The sequence below is a fragment of the Sander lucioperca genome, chromosome 9, assembly GCF_008315115.2.
Source record: "Sander lucioperca isolate FBNREF2018 chromosome 9, SLUC_FBN_1.2, whole genome shotgun sequence".
NCBI lineage: Eukaryota > Metazoa > Chordata > Actinopteri > Perciformes > Percidae > Sander > Sander lucioperca.
In genome coordinates this window covers 37,220,983-37,236,704 of record NC_050181.1, presented here as the reverse complement: position 1 = coordinate 37,236,704, position 15,722 = coordinate 37,220,983, and the positions used below count along the sequence as shown (strand labels likewise).

Sequence of the window (15,722 nt, the reverse complement as noted above, 5' to 3'; positions counted from 1 at the left end):
CTGATAGCTGCCAGTCATATTGATTCAGTGTGGACTGTATTCTGAAGGAAAATGTATTTGTTGTGGCACTATTGTTTTTGCTCAGTGGCACTTTGTAAACAGCTTTATGCAAGTGGACAAAGCACTAGTGGATTGTTACCCTAACCAAAGGCAGGCAGCCGTTTACGAGGTTTTATGAACCTAATCCAGTGTTTACCAGCCATTCATGCTCTTAAGGAGCTAACCAGAGTCCATATAACCATCAAAGTCCAACATTTTGTATCTCCCTATGAGAAAGTGGCGGTATTCGTACTCCCTTGTCTGCCACCTAGAAGGCACAGAATGAATACATAGCTGCGGTGAGAAGGGATTTGGCGCTGAAGATATTGAGTATGCTGTGACAGGATGTTGTTCCTTATGAAAACATCACTCCTGACTGGCTCGTCTCTTCTCTAGCTTCATTTTGAGTTCCTCATTAAGTGCTGTGGGAAGACAGTAGAAACGCATCACGTTAGGTCTGCTTTTATGTACAGTAGATCTACGTGTTTCTAGATCATTTGTTAACTGTATTGCTACTGAATGTGTGTTGTTGTTTATTTACTGTAAATAAGGGTGGACTGCAGCAGGTGAGATCTGCATTGTGTACTCACTCTGTGCGAGAGGTGAAGGGGAGAGGATGAGCCGTCTCATCGGGTTGGTGGGCGAGGCCGGCACTGGTGAGGTCAGGATACGGCGGTCGGGGGCGGGAGACCTGGACAGGGGGCTGCCGGGCCAACGATCTGCACCAGAATATAAGCAGTGATCAGTATTGCTGTCTGTCTGCGACTGTCTGCATGTGGTTTAGGTGACCGAGACAAACCTTGTTTTGGAGGCAGGGCAGGAGCCTTTGGCAGGGGGCTGGAGGGGGCAGTGTGCAGGATCCTTTCTCCATTCTCATCATTGGCAGAAACATATGCTGATGACACAAACAGAATTTAACACGGTCAGCCTCATTGATTACTTGCAAGAAAAACCCCATAGACAGACAACAAAAGAATCTTGAGAATGTGCGTGTGCTGCATGGTCGCCTCACTGATATTCTCTTCGTAAGGCTCCTCCAGTAGGAAAGGCTGCAGAGTTCCTGCTGTCTTCTCTACCAGAGCGTCGATGACCTCATGCAGTGAAGCACAGGGAATCTGGAAGAGAGAACCTGTTGTATTATACGCCTAAAGATGCTGTTTACATACAGTCTGAGACATTGTTGATTGCCATCATCTCAAAGCATTTCTCAAATGTTATGTTCTATATTTCCTCTTCAAATATTGTAATATTGTAACCCTTTGTGTGCCGAGTTGTTGCCAAAAAATCCTCAAAATTGAAAAAGACCTTTAGAAAATACATGAATATATGTGAAGATACTAGCTATATTTACTTCTGACAAGTTGTCACCAGAAGTTTTTTTTTTTTCTGACAGCAAACAGGACAGAGAGCCTTTTGGAGATTTGCAGAATCAAATATTCATCTCTCCACTTAACAGCTCTGTTATGTGTTTTCTATCTTTTCAAATATCTAACCCCATGACAGGGATGCATCGATCAAATATGCCGGTTTTGTATTGTTACCAATACAATGAAGCAGATCAGGTATTGGCCAATGTATTGCGTACATTAGCATTTTTTTCTTTATAGGGGTATTATAAAAGTACATGTTCCTGCAATCAGTCGCATCAGTTACGACAAACCATGGACTCAAGTTTTTAGTGGAGTGTTATGCAGGTTATAAATCTAGGAAAAGCACTGGTATCTGATACCCTGATTTAAAGTATTGGAAACTGTATTGGGAGGGAAACTGTTAGATTGATGAATCCCTAACCTGAGGGTTTTCCTGTAAAAACACAATCTTGACTATTTCTACAGAAACTGTAAGTGTGAAACACTTACAGGATTTTCTACATCAATGACATAACCACCTTGGTCCCTCTGAGTCACACGGTAATGTCTGAACACTGACCTGGAGCAAAAGAGAGAAACACAAAGCTTGTGACATTTGCAGTGAATGTAGTGTCAGACTCTTGACTTTTGCAGCTGTAGTGCTCAGATGTTCAGCAGTTGTTTACCCGTTGAGGTCCTGCCGAGTAGTGACAGCCAATGAGCACCCATCTCTGCCTGGCCGGAGCAACATGTTGCCACAGTCCGGGTGTCTCTCTAAAAGGACTTCAGCCTCTGTTCGAGACACTGGTCGAAAACACCTGCATGCCACACACACACACACACACACACACACACACACATTATTAATGGTCATATAATCACACATCACACACAAACTCAGAGAACGGAGAACTCACGGTGGGATCTCTCCTACTAAAGGCACAGAGAGGGGCGAGGGAGGAGCGCGCGTGGGAGTGCGGGTTCTCCGTCTGGACCTTTCTTTGTCCACCACCTCCTTCAGCATCTGCAGCTGGCCCGGCAGCAACGTGAGACAGGACGGTACATTCAGCTGCGAATGGACAGAGAGGAGAATATTTTTAAGATCACACAAGGGAGATACAGATTGATGCAGGTGTGCAAAAGATGAATATTTACATCTACAACGGAGTAGAGGAAACCTTTCCACAGCTCCCTTGATTCCAGGTTAGGTGCCTAGAAAAGATGATAGCACTGTTACACCTTGCAAAAAGTGTTCATTTTAGTGTGCGTGTGTGTGTGTGTTTTGAGTGGCATTACTGTGAGTTTGGTCTCTCCATCCTTCATGCGCAGGATGAGTCTGGCTGCCTCCAGGTTTCTGTCCCGACTGCAGTCGTCCTTCAAGGACACAAAGCCACTGAGGTCCAGCTTCTCCACATACTGAACACACACACACACACACGCACACACACACACAAACATCTGTGTAAACACACCATGATGCACAAACACCAAAATGTATACAATCTGAAACTTACATGACTGTCCTTGGCATTATTGAAGAAATACAAAGAATTCCCACACAGACAGGTCCACAGACGCCTGGATGCCTGTCACACACAGAAATAAGGATGTGAAATAAGGTTATACACTTTTTTTTTTCATGTGTGTTTAATGGATATTTCCCTTTTTTATTACCCCCACATTTCCTGTCCCAAGAGATGAATAGGAAGTGAGCCACAGCTGCTGTCAATCGGTGGCCATGGATCAGCGCAATACCCTGCACCTGAGCCGGGCTCACATTACATGTCTGTATTGCATTAAAAATGAGCCTAATGAGAGCGTGGGCCTAGGGGGAGGGTATCCCATTCTGTATTTGTTACCTTATATATGAATAAAAAAACAACATGCAAAAGAGTTATTGAGGAAAATTGTCAATTTTAGCCTACTCTATGCAACTTTGTATTTGAGATACTTGAAATGCACAGCACATGTCGAAAGAAGATAATTTCTCTGGGTCAGCATTGCATTCTTGGTGATGAAAATGTATGGCAGACATACATATTCCTACTTATTAAGATACAGCCACAGATCGATCAAGTGATGGAATTTAAATGACATGCAATGTTTTGACACCAATCGAATTTCCGATTCATACATTGTGATTCGTTCATAAATCGCTGCACGCTTTCCCTGTCAGATTCTTGCAAAACCAGACTAAAAGCACAACAAATCGGCGATCCCCTATGTAAAGAAATCCCCACCAGCACCAGGGTACAGTCTCGCCTCGCCCATTCTAACACAATAAGGAAGTTGACAGCTCTCTGGGAATGGGGGATCAGCCGGTATGCGGTGCACATTGACCACCGCTACCCGTAGTTTGCATTGGAAACAACATGGCACTGCGCCGGGCGAGCCTACCTTTTCTTTCGGTCCTCGCTTTTCCAGGTATCCTTCGTAGTAGCAGGGTGGGAGCTGCGCCCGGGGTCCCCCTGGCCCGGAGCGCTGCCTGACGGGTGCAGCCGCCATGAGTGTCGCTGGCTGGGCACCGACCGAGGACAAAGGGGAGCTGAGCAATTCGGGGAGTGACACGCCTTCCCCGATGAGATAGTGCTGTGGCAATAATCCAACAGCTGGCTGGTGTAGCCTGCTGTGTCTGGGGATCATGCAGATGAGTGGTTGTGCACATTAGAAATTGGATGGTTGGGGGATAAATGTATATAGATGTTTATTGAGAGACAATTAGAAAATCAGGTGCATCTAAAAAGAGGATCCTATGCCTCTGATATTTTCTGCATCAGTGTACACACTTTATCTTGAAATTGTATACATTTAAAACGTCCAATTCAGTTGCAGGGCTGTAAAGACACACAAGGAGCGAAATTACTTAATATTTATTTAAAGAAGCGAATGCAGCATCCATTCCCCTTTACATAGTAACAAATATATACAATACACAGAATATTACACTTAGTACAGATGTAGTCCATATATCCTAAAGCTAATCCAGGATAATCCCACTTTGTCTCCCCACAGTGTCACAGTTACAAAAATAATGCATTGATTAAGACACAGCATCTGTAATGAAGACACATGCAAAGCAGTTATATTTTTAACACAAAACATTCCATTAAGATTGTACATAATAAAATAAAGCTTTAAAGTCTAATAATACTTCATCAACATTGCAAAGTTGAGACACTTATGGATGCAATATGAGCCATCACAGAATGTAGTGTTGTAATAAATGTCAGCTGCAGCGTTTAGACAACTATTTCAGATGTCAGCAACGGCACACAAAAATTGATGTTAGCCCTTTGTTCGACAACATTATTCATCACCAATATTATACAAGCTGAATAATGGCTCAACCTGAAGCCCTGACCCTGTTCTCCCCCCTCAAACTCCGGGCTTTTGATTTAGTGTAATGAGGCTTGTAAACCAACACTGAACTATACAGTTACTACTCAGCACAACCGGTACCCTGGCCCTATACATAACATCAATAACATAGGAGACATGCAAACATAACATTTAGAAGGCACATACTATGATAAAAATTAGATAGATATTCCAGGAGACTCCAGAGGCACCATGGGATGGGGCAGATAATGAGAGAGGGGGTAGGGGTACAGGGGCAGGTGGTGAATAAAGACCAGTGGGGGAGGGAGGGCATAATCCACTGCTGTGTGCCCTTCCCTGCTGAAAAGACCTGTCTGTTCCACTCCCAGTTTTAACAGAGATGGGAGAGATGAATTGGGTGGGGGGCGGTCTAACAAGGGGATCATGACAAGAGGAGAAAGTTGGTATTTCAGTGAACAGCAAAAACCCTCACAGTTCGTAGTCAGCTTTTAAAAGACTTAATTGAAACTGAAACCAGCTATTGTGCACAGGCCTTCCTCATTATAAGTAAATTCTGTCCACAATAGTTTGGAGATAGTTATGGAGCATTGTCTGTCAGGTCCGGTGCGCAGTTTCAGCCTGAAAACTGAGGCAGGTACAAAAACACCCAATACACATCAGAAAAATTTCCATGCTCCAAATTATAGGTTAGAGTTCTAAAGCCAGGCTTACCCCAGCACGATGGGGGGAAACAAATCACAGACTGAAAATGTATCAACAAACAGTTGGGAAAAGCCCACAAAACATTGTGAGTGACACTGCCAGCAGTATCAATACAGCCTGAGAAAATAGAGGAACTGAAGGACGCTTATGGCTTTAGTGTAGTGCTACAAAATATTTGGGATGGGGCTGAATCATGTTACATCGTTGTGGGTTGCACTCTAGTGGAAACAAATGTCTGCTTTTCTTGTTTAAAATGTGAAGTAAACATTTTCGCTAAAAACATTTAACTTCATGTTGCAGATTTGCCCACATCTGGCTGTATGAAATAGGTTTTCTTTTAATGACAAACGTCAGTCTCGTCCAATGTGGGAATCAGCTCTAAGAGGAGTGTAGTGAGAAACATTGGAAGGGCTATCTGTAAATTAAATAATTGACAACGTAGCAACAAATAGTGTGATAAAGGTTATAAAACTAAGCACATTTATGGACGCCCTCCAATTCTTTAGACTCAACTATAAAACAACTGTTTTGGTATCCAATGAACTGCCGTTTGTAAAACTGCCAGTTTCTCTGATCAGCAGTGGTGTAAGAATGAAAAAACATTTAATACAGCTGCCAGTCAATGTAAACATGCTGACTGGCACCAGCCATTTTTTAAGTTTTATACATCTATATTAGGAAGAAAAAACGAATCCACACCTAAACATAAGACAAGCCAACCAACGTGGATTTGGTGAGAGATAATAAAGGCCGTATAATAGCTAAGAATGATCTCTAGATGACCACCAGATGGCAGTGGAGGATAGTCTCATGGACAGAAGGCAGCCAGTCCTCCACGTTGACTCTAACTGGTCCATGCTGACAACAGTACTAAAGCCTGAAGGCACAGAAGTGAAAACTGGGAGTGTAAAAAACAGTGCTTGGAAGAATGCATGTGTATACATGTATGTGTGCAGTAACAATATGAACAATACACAGAGCAAGAAAGGTCATCTTGTGAATATAAAATAGGTTTGGAATATAAGAATAAACTAGTTGCACTTCTTAGTGTTTGTGGATACTGCTGGACATGTCATTACAGATGTCATTCTCTCTTGGTCTTTCTTCATCAGTTCTTGTGATGGATGTGTAGTGTACAAAGTGCACAGGTGCATAGAGAATGAAAGTAAATACTAAAATATTACACTGTCATTTTTCTGACTGAACATTCCCCTGTCCTTACTGTTTTTAAAAATCCATCTTTTAATCTGACAGTATAAAAAAAAAATCTCTTTACTCAAATAACTCCTAGGTACAAATTAGGTTCCTGTCTTGATAGGTTTAGTCTTAAATTGCAATAAAGAAAAGATATATTTTGGTTATTGAGAGTTGACCGTCCACCATCCCCCCTTTTCATCCTCTCCATCGTGCTGTTCACCTCTTGCCTTGCTGTTTTTTAGTGTGGCAGAGGCACCACCACTTCAACATAGTTGTTGGGGAAGTATCCCGATTTTCCGCGAATGGCTCCCTCGAACCAGTTCTCATCGATTTGATTGACCAAGGTGATGATGTCACCCTCGTGGAAGCCCAGCTCTCCTTCGTTCTCTGGCTCAAAGTCATACAGTGCTTTACAGCATGGCTCAGCTGCAAAGAGAGACACAAAAAATGGAGAGATGCAAGGAGGGAGAAAGAAAAAATACTGTCATTTTGTGAAAAGAATATTTGATCATTTCCCTTCAATAAGCTTAGTATATCCTGTGTCACCAGTATGTTTTCCAATAGGACTCTGGAATAGACCATATAGGTTAGTCGTCAATGTGGTTAGGGAGAATCCTTCTGAAGCTCAAGATCAAAATCCATGTACTGACACGTTACACTGCTAAACTATTTTATTACATCCATAATGACCATGTTCATGTTTTAGGCCAAGACTTTTTTTTGTCCTGCTTGACTGAAGAGGTGAATGATCTAAGACTCACCCCCTCACCATATATGTAAAATGGACAACGTGGCATGTAGTGATTTTTCTCGAGGTTCAGAAGCTTCAGTTAGTGAACAGGCATACATACAGATAAATACAAGTCAGTAAAACCATGACTCCAGGTAAAAACCCCTTTGTTCTTTCACAAATATGTGCTCATTCATGTGTAATTACTTCCACCAACTAATCAAAGTATTCTCGTACGCATAGAATCTGCCATTCAGAATACATACGAGTGAGTCGCTTGAATGACGGCCGCCATGTTGCGCCTCCATCTTTAAAATACATTAGCCAAAGAGGGACATACCTCTGTCTTTCGCGATTTTACACTCAGTGGCACTGTGACGAATGCCAGGGAGGGGGAGAAGATTACTCGAGGACATGTAACGGAGTCGCCAAGGAAGTTAAAAAGAGAATTAAAACAACAACGCGACAGGCAAAGCAACAAGACCAAAGTTAATATTGGAGTGGCTACCTCCAAGATGGAAAGAGGATTTTAGAAAGGGACGCCAAGTTGCCTGCTTTCTTCTCAAAAGGTAATTCTGCCTATTTGTGTAAATAGTTTTATAGTTGCTTGGCTAACAATAGCATGGTTGTGCGTAACGCTAGAACAACGTCTAGGACAATTTTCCTCGCGTCAATGATGAAAAAGGATTGCCTACCTTGTAACATAAACGTAATCATATGTGTCGTGATTTCCCTGACAGACAACTCACGTCATGTGCAGTTGTAACACAGACAGCTGCGTGTAAACGATGGAGATACTAAGAGCTAATTTCGATTTCATTGACATTGTTCATACTGCTCAGAGAAATATATTAAAAACACAAACCTCCGTTGCTTCTCTCCTACGCTGTAAACATTGCCTTACACTATTAATCTCGTACAATATACAGAATAACGATAGCACTGATACTCTACTAACATTAGCTTGCATATGTTTGGGAACCTGATAGCTGATGTTAGCAATGAAATGGTACCAAAATAACGTAAAACTGTTATTACACTGGAAGGAACACTCACGGACGAAGTTGTACTTCTTGGAATAATACGGCCACCGTAGAGGAGTTAAAACGCGCTCGGAATGGGAGGGGCTAGAAAGTAATATTCAGTTGGTTGTCACATACAATTTCACTGCTAGATGGGAGAAATTCTTACACGATGTTGGTTGACAACTTTGATTGAAACGCCACAACCACTGATCACTTAAAACAAAGGTAGTACATGGTTTGCTGATATTTTTTTTATACATACGCAGTCTTGGTCAAACAGAGTAACATGCACACTCAAACAAGCCCTGTCTTGTTCTCGGAACCTGACAGACTTAACACAGTGGACCCAACAACACCGTTCAATGTTAGTCAAATCCTTTGCCATCACACAGACATGCATACACCTCTCTGCCACACAGATGTGCGCCAGAGTGAGTGAAAGTATCACGTTATCTTCATGTCTCACTCACGCCGTCTGCTCTTGATGGAGTTTCTTTGGAAGGATGGACCTGGATATTGTGCTGGGGCTGGTTAATGTCGCAGAAGGAAAGACAGACCAGCCTTAAAAATGAGATGGACTTGCACAGATGCTGGCCACACACACACACACACACACACACACACACACACACACACACACACACACACACACACACACACACACACACACACACACACACACACACACACACACACACACACACACACACACACACACACACACACACACACACACACACACACACTCTTTACCAGAAGAGTAAGCTGGAGGGGTTGTTGCAGCTGGTGAGTATCCTCCGTTAGAGTTTTCTACCTCTCCATAGTCATAGGATGGTCTGGGTTTGGGTGTGTATTCGCGCCTTGGACGAGACTGAGCGTCATTCACCCTGCACATAATCAGAATAAAAAACATCACCTCTATGAGCTCACAAGTAGGAGATGCACCAATACAGATATGGACAGATTTAACAAAGAGATTGTTAATTGATTTTATTGTGGGCTATAATCCAATTACTACAACTACTAGTAAAATGTCAAAAGCAAAACAATGCCAAAGTAAAATTCATATTTAATTCCTGTAATGGGAAAAAAGGGATTATATAAAAATGATCAAAAAACAAAGATAATTATCCAAATCTATATAAAAAATAAAATGTGCCCAGCAGAAGTTGCCGCTTGTAATCAGATGGTAAAAGAAAAGATTTTACTGCTGAATCATCCCTTGTCACGAGCCAGAGGACACAGCCTCAACATACAAAAGGAATGCCATCTTCCACACACGGTCTTGGCACTGACCTTTCTCTCAGTTTGTCAGAAAGCTCCTCCAGGACCTGTGTGGCCTGTCTGTGGTACTGCAGCAGAGACTCCACAAAAGAAGACAGCTGACTCACCTGCTCCACCTACATGCACACAAAAACTATTTTAGAACGAGACCAAACACAGAAACAGCAGTGGTGCTTCAGAGAATTCTTTACTGGTTAATCATTTGCATTCCGGTCTCCTATTATACCATTTGTTTATCATCATGTCATAAAAACGTCACTCTGAAAAATCAGGTTACTATTATATAGGTAAATTACAGGTATGAAAATGGTAAATAACAAGCAAAACAGGTTTGACAAACTCACACTAATGCAAGTCACTGGGGGGGTGGGGGGGTACAGATACAGAAGTAACATAGGCCTAGCTGCGAAGCTGTGAGCAGCTTGCAACATGCATATTCAATGCAAGTAGAAACAGAGATACTAGCCAGAATACATACTATCAGATACTCTATAGGCACATTAACAAAAATCATACATTTTTAGTTTGTTTGGCTACCATGTTTCATACAGCTCTAATGATTATTTAGGGTAATTTCTTTTTCATAATTTGCTTCCCTATTTTGAGTTTGTCTAACTAGTTCTTAAGGGCATTATTCACTGCCTAATGCTTCATTATAGAATATGCCAATTCAACTACATCTGCTTCAGCCATTAATGCTTTTAACCATATCCCAATAATTGTATCAGAGTACTGATACAAGTTGATTGAAGTATTGATACATTTTGGCTCCCCAAAGAAAACTAGACCGCATTATAAAACTTTTACCTGGTGTGAACTCTACTTACCCATCAAACCACCCATTAAGGTGACGCAGCATTTCCACTGGCACTGATTCAATTGATGGCTTATTTATTAAATTAAGTCTATTATGAATTATTATATCATATTACATGACATTACATATGACAACACTTAGCCTACTTTATTGGCAACAGGATAAATTGAATACATTTTGTTTTTTTTAAATCAAGATTAGTCTACAGGTTACTCACATCTGTTTCCAGCAGGTTGTACATGGAGCCTTCAGCCATTTCTTTGGACTCGTGGAACTTCTCCAGGGCCTGCCTGATCTCGTCATCTTGGATTTTCCCTTGACGTTTCTTCTTATAATCATAGTCCAGACGGCGGCCCTCTAGCTTCTTCAGGTGGTACTGAGGGGGTGAAAGAGTTGGGATTTGGAGGATGAGGTTTCACAAATGATATTATATGAGTAATCCAAGCATTTTTACTCGTGTATGATAGTTTGAGAAAATTGCTAGATTTAAACATTTGCATGTCATTTCAAACTTATGCACCAGGACAGTAAACACTATTTCCTAAAGTTTCATATCGCAGCCGACACACAGACTGTGGAGCTCATTAGTCAATGCCTGGCCTGTACGTGCAGAGGCATACTACCTCTTTAATTCTACCTGAATGTCTTTGATATCCTTCTCAGCGACGGCCTGCAGTGGGTCAATAAAGTTCTGCTTCACATCAATATCCAGAGAGTCTTTGATCTCGGCCATCCTCTTCATTGACTCCCCAATGTCTGTTAGAGCCCCACCTGCAGTTCACACACATGCAAAATACCAGCATTAGGGAATGTGGGACATCGTGAGGCATGTTAATAATAATCGTTAGCTCTATACTAAGATTCATGGGCACCCCGCTAATCAAACATACACCATAACGTACATCTCTCTTTCGCCCTATATCTTATCCTTTAACTGCCTTCACTGTTCTTACCAAAGTTGGTGTCCTCGCCCATATCCCGTCCATACTTAGTCATGCACTCCCCCAGGAGGCCCTCAGGCTGAGGGTAGCCCGGACTCTTGACCTGCCCACGCATTTTGGACACTGTGTTGAGCATGGACAGCTTAGCTCTCGTTGCCGGGTTGGGCTGGAGGTACTCTGATGTTTTATTGATGACTTCCACCACCGCTTTGCTGGTAACATCTGCTCTCTGGTAGTACAGGTTAGAGAAAGACAATCATTTATATATGTGTGTGCATATGATGAGTTTCATGCCTCTAAGAGTGTGAGTGAGGAAAACTTGGGTAACATCATTTAACTAGTTTAACTAAAGTAACAAAAGAACATATTCTACATATTTATACTTATCCTTACTCAAAATCCTCAATTTGAAAAGTTTTTTAAATCAACTTTCTTCAATAAATATAACTCGCCACTTTTGTTAACATAAATACATGTAAGCAGCAGGCTCATTCAATAAGGGCATAAAATAGTGATGAAATTCTAATAGTGCCCTTAGGCTTAAAGCAACATCATGCTACAACAGAAACAAGGCTCTGGAGTTATCGGAGATGTTTAGATCCCATTAGCTGGAAACAATCCTACGCAGTAACCACTAGATGTTACTAGACTAGACTAAAATGTATGTATGTTACCCTCTCGAGGTCCTTGAAGTCTTCATCCAGTTTGGTTCCCTCTGCACCTCCAACCTTCTCACTCACCAGCTGTGAACACAGAACATTCAGAGTACTGAAGCCAAATGATGAATGAATACTTCTAGGCTTTCACATGTTGTGCTCTGTGACTAAATTGACAATCTACACACATGATCATATGAGAAAATAAACGATTGATATTAAACCCTTGAAACTTGTAATCATAATATTGTGAATATTTTTGTTAACTGTCTTCCACTGCATTTCCAAGTGGGAGGCCAACTACAGAACGTCATTTCTGGAGCTGATAGGGGACCAGAGGTTTGCTCAAGGACACCATAACAGGGGCGAAAACCTGTTGTCAAAAGGGATTTAACCGGACCTTCACAACTACACTGCGGTCTGTTTCCAAACTGTAATGGAGATTTAACAATTTCCGGGGTTTTTTTCTGGGCCTGGTTAACACAATTCTCAAATTCCAAGACATACCCATGTTTCCGTCAGGGGAGGAACCTCAAGTCTGCGTGAGGGAATAAATGCTGAAAACTGGACTTTCCGCTCTACTGAGTAGAATAAGGAATTCTATTAAATGGTTTTCCTTTTTCCAACAGGTCAGCACACACATTGCAGTTTCGTACACTACAACCACGTCCATGGATACTTTTACTAAACACACACGCTAACTTCATCTTGCTCTCAATTCATAACCTGACTCACACATGGCACATACGTTCTCCATTTCTCATCCAGAGCAACAAACTCTAAAATCCAGTTCAGTTGGCTGGCAGGCCAAACAGAGACTCATTGTGTGTGTGTGTGTGTGTGTGTGTGTGTGTGTGTGTGTGTGTGTGTGTGTTTTCTCATTTGGTTCAACTCGGTGCAGCTGTCAGCACAACACTGCAAATAAAACTATGACCAGATGGATGAATCAATCTCTCTAGTCCATACAATAAACAGGCTTGGTAAAGTTGTTTTGTATGAAACAGTCAGTGGCTCTGAAAATACCCTAAGCTCCGTTTGCCAATTGATTTATGGGATATAATTCAGCCCCACATGTTCCCTAATTATGAAGTCTAATAAACAGCATTTTAATTGCAATTAATGAATCTCTTGGTACCAGATGTGAAGATGTGGCATGTACTGTAGATGTGTGAAATCCAAACACAAACACAAACACACTTTCAGCTCCCCATCTGGCTTCATGAATGCCAGCACTCATTTGTTTGTCCTCCATGACTAACAAACCTGCCCGTCCCGGCCTGACTACGGTATGTAATCTACAGTATGTTGAAAAACTTGTTTTAGTTGTAGGTATATGAGATTTTGCTTTAAATTATGTTCTACCCCGTTACATAAAACAGATAAAAGCTAAATCTAAATAAGTAAACTAAAAAAGGGGTTTAAAAAGACAGAGTCATAAACACATTTGATGGAGAGCATGTGGGAGTTTAGTCTTGTTGGTCAATGACAAAAGCAACATAAATGACATGATGTGGGATAAGATAAACAGCAATATTTAAGAACCTGTGCACCATGTCAGCTATAGATTGGTGGATTAGCAATTTAGCTGACTAATCTGTTGAATCATTTATTGAATCAAGTATATTTTTATGACGTGTATGACGTGGAGCTTCTTAGGCAACTAACGGAATTGATTATCCTCCTCCACCCTGTTTTATTTCTTTATAGCCTGAATGGCTTGTTGACCAGGCCTGTGCTAATAGAGAGCAGGGTGTTCAGTATGTTAACAAATGGAAGCTAATGTGAAATATAAGATTTTTGTGCACTCATCCCTGGTTTGATATTATTGCTGTATTGGAAACGTACTGACTAAATCTGTGTCTACTAGAAGATGGTTTGAGCAGAGTATTCACATAACTAGGATTCCATTACACACCCACAAAAAAAAAATAAAGAGACATCACTTGCATGTGACATAGTGTTAGGCCAAAGCAAGGACCTGTTGCAAGGCAGGTGTCATTAAAACATAAGCCACCTGTTTTGCAGGCCATGTCTTGTTGTGCTTCATGTTTGTGGTGGAGGGTTTAACTTGAACTGTCTCAAGAGCCAACAGTTATTTTTCTTTCCTAAGAGGGATGAGCGCCAGTTGAAATTTCGAAGCACAAGACAAACCTGACTCAAATCCAGATTTTCAGACTTTTTTCCCCCAGTTTTACATGGATGCTACGTCTGTCACACTGATAGTGTAACAAGAAAATTGGGAGATGTATTCCAAAATGAGATGTTCAGCTATTGTACAGTGTTTACAAATGTTAAAATCAGGAGCATGGAATATCACTATAATAGTAGATGATTCAGGGCCTGTATGGCACTGTGGATCCTTTATATGTTAAGAGATAAATACTTGACTAGAGATCATGACTTTTCTGCGATACATTAGAATATAGAAGTGTTGAAATAAATTTAAGTACACATAAAAATCTTAAATATATATGTCATGACATTATCAATGGCTCACAGGTTCAGTTCTGTTGTTGGAAACATAGGAGACACAGCTGAGAGATGACTTTGAACTAGCTACAGTATCACCACAACACATGGACAAATTTGTCCTGAGACAAGTGTTGTGCCTGTTGTGTGAAAACATTGTGTAATCCAGCACTTTAGAGATAGCAAACATGACCATCACTTTAGGGTATTAGCTAACACTTGAGTGATGTATCTACCTGCTGTTTAACATAACAGCAAAACACGAAGAAACCAAGTACTAACCATCACATACAGTATCTCCATCGAACCAGAAACTCCTCCTTTTAATGCCTGACTTCTGTGTCAGTCATAAACTTCGACACATTAACGTTAGTTGATCTTATACATACGTTAATTTAGTGAAAATTCAACATATTTTAGTGAATATTGCTAATTCTGAACCCTGGCTAAGGGACAGTAACTTAAGTGCTTCAACATATCGTCAGGACAAAAACCTAGCTACTATGAAAGCCAACGAAAAGTTAAGGTGCTACGCTAGAACGTTAAAAACGCCAATTTGCTAACTCTCTAGATTAGCATTAACGTTAGTTAAATTAGCTAGCTAAGTAGCTAACGTTAACGTTAAGGAGGTTGACGTTATCTTTGAGCCACAACACATTTGACAGTTGTTGAATAGTTTAAAAACAATATAACGTTAGCTCGTAACATTATACTTTTCAAGTGTAAAGCGTTTCATATAACGTTAAGTTAAGTAGCGTTAGTGTTTTATCGTTAACGCTAACTACCCATAACATTTTCACTTTGGTTAACTAGCTAACGTTAGCTTGAAACTAGCATAAACTCGCAATAAAAGTAGTTTTAGTTAGCTTAGTTAGCTAGCTTTGGCTAAGCTACCAGAAGTCGCGCTCTTACCTGACTCGCTTTGTAAAATTGCTTCCTTAATCCTGCGACAGACATCTTGCACCGTCAATGTTGCCACCTGGACCTCGACGGGGAAAATGTATTTAAAAGTAGTTGCTGTGCGTTTGTAGTTTACAGCAAAGACAGACAGCAGACGAGCAACACGTCTTCAAACTTTGCACCGTGGATGTGAAACTTGCTAGGCAACCACAATTTCCTGGCCCCAGCTTCATGTGGGAGGCTCCTCCATCCTGGTGGATAAAGTGGGTCAAAG

At 41.2% G+C, this 15,722-nt stretch overlaps 2 protein-coding genes across 5 annotated transcripts; both read right to left on the bottom strand.

Moving 5' to 3' along the window:
* Positions 1-77: 77 nt before the first annotated feature.
* On the bottom strand, positions 78-4,149 carry stap2a (signal transducing adaptor family member 2a). Its single transcript, XM_031281250.2, has 11 exons — positions 3,786-4,149; positions 2,903-2,974; positions 2,685-2,804; positions 2,544-2,600; positions 2,306-2,457; positions 2,075-2,206; positions 1,899-1,968; positions 1,052-1,154; positions 839-934; positions 630-758; positions 78-461 (listed from the first exon to the last, which is right to left on the bottom strand). Exons 1-11 carry the CDS (start codon positions 4,029-4,031, stop codon positions 406-408), a joined length of 1,233 nt encoding a protein of 410 aa, XP_031137110.2. The 5' UTR covers positions 4,032-4,149; the 3' UTR covers positions 78-405.
* A 1,527-nt stretch (positions 4,150-5,676) lies between these two features.
* LOC116037374 (endophilin-A2-like) lies at positions 5,677-15,722 on the bottom strand. Of its 4 annotated transcripts, none has more exons than XM_036005490.1 (9): positions 15,461-15,722; positions 12,098-12,166; positions 11,436-11,652; positions 11,120-11,253; positions 10,700-10,858; positions 9,678-9,781; positions 9,135-9,268; positions 8,852-8,902; positions 5,677-7,052 (listed from the first exon to the last, which is right to left on the bottom strand). In XM_036005490.1, exons 1-9 carry the CDS (start codon positions 15,503-15,505, stop codon positions 6,865-6,867), a joined length of 1,101 nt encoding a protein of 366 aa, XP_035861383.1. In that variant the 5' UTR covers positions 15,506-15,722; the 3' UTR covers positions 5,677-6,864. The 4 variants fall into 4 exon arrangements, with proteins under 4 accessions (XP_035861383.1, XP_031137111.1, XP_031137112.1 ...); XM_031281251.2 differs by having other exon boundaries at positions 8,852-8,890; XM_031281252.2 differs by lacking the exon at positions 8,852-8,902.

Coding starts and splice junctions, on each gene's coding strand:
- stap2a (XM_031281250.2), bottom strand. CDS start 4,031: ATGATCCCCAGACACAGCAGGCTACACCAGCCAGCTGTTGGATTATTG. Junction 935..1,051: donor GCCTTACGAAGAGAATATCA/GTGAGGCGACCA, acceptor TTGTGTCATCAG/CATATGTTTCTGCCAATGAT. Junction 462..629: donor CCCTTCACCTCTCGCACAGA/GTGAGTACACAA, acceptor GTCTTCCCACAG/CACTTAATGAGGAACTCAAA.
- LOC116037374 (XM_036005490.1), bottom strand. CDS start 15,505: ATGTCTGTCGCAGGATTAAGGAAGCAATTTTACAAAGCGAGTCAG. Junction 12,167..15,460: donor AATTTTACAAAGCGAGTCAG/GTAAGAGCGCGA, acceptor CTGTGTTCACAG/CTGGTGAGTGAGAAGGTTGG. Junction 7,053..8,851: donor CTCCATCAAGAGCAGACGGC/GTGAGTGAGACA, acceptor CTCTCTTTGCAG/CTGAGCCATGCTGTAAAGCA.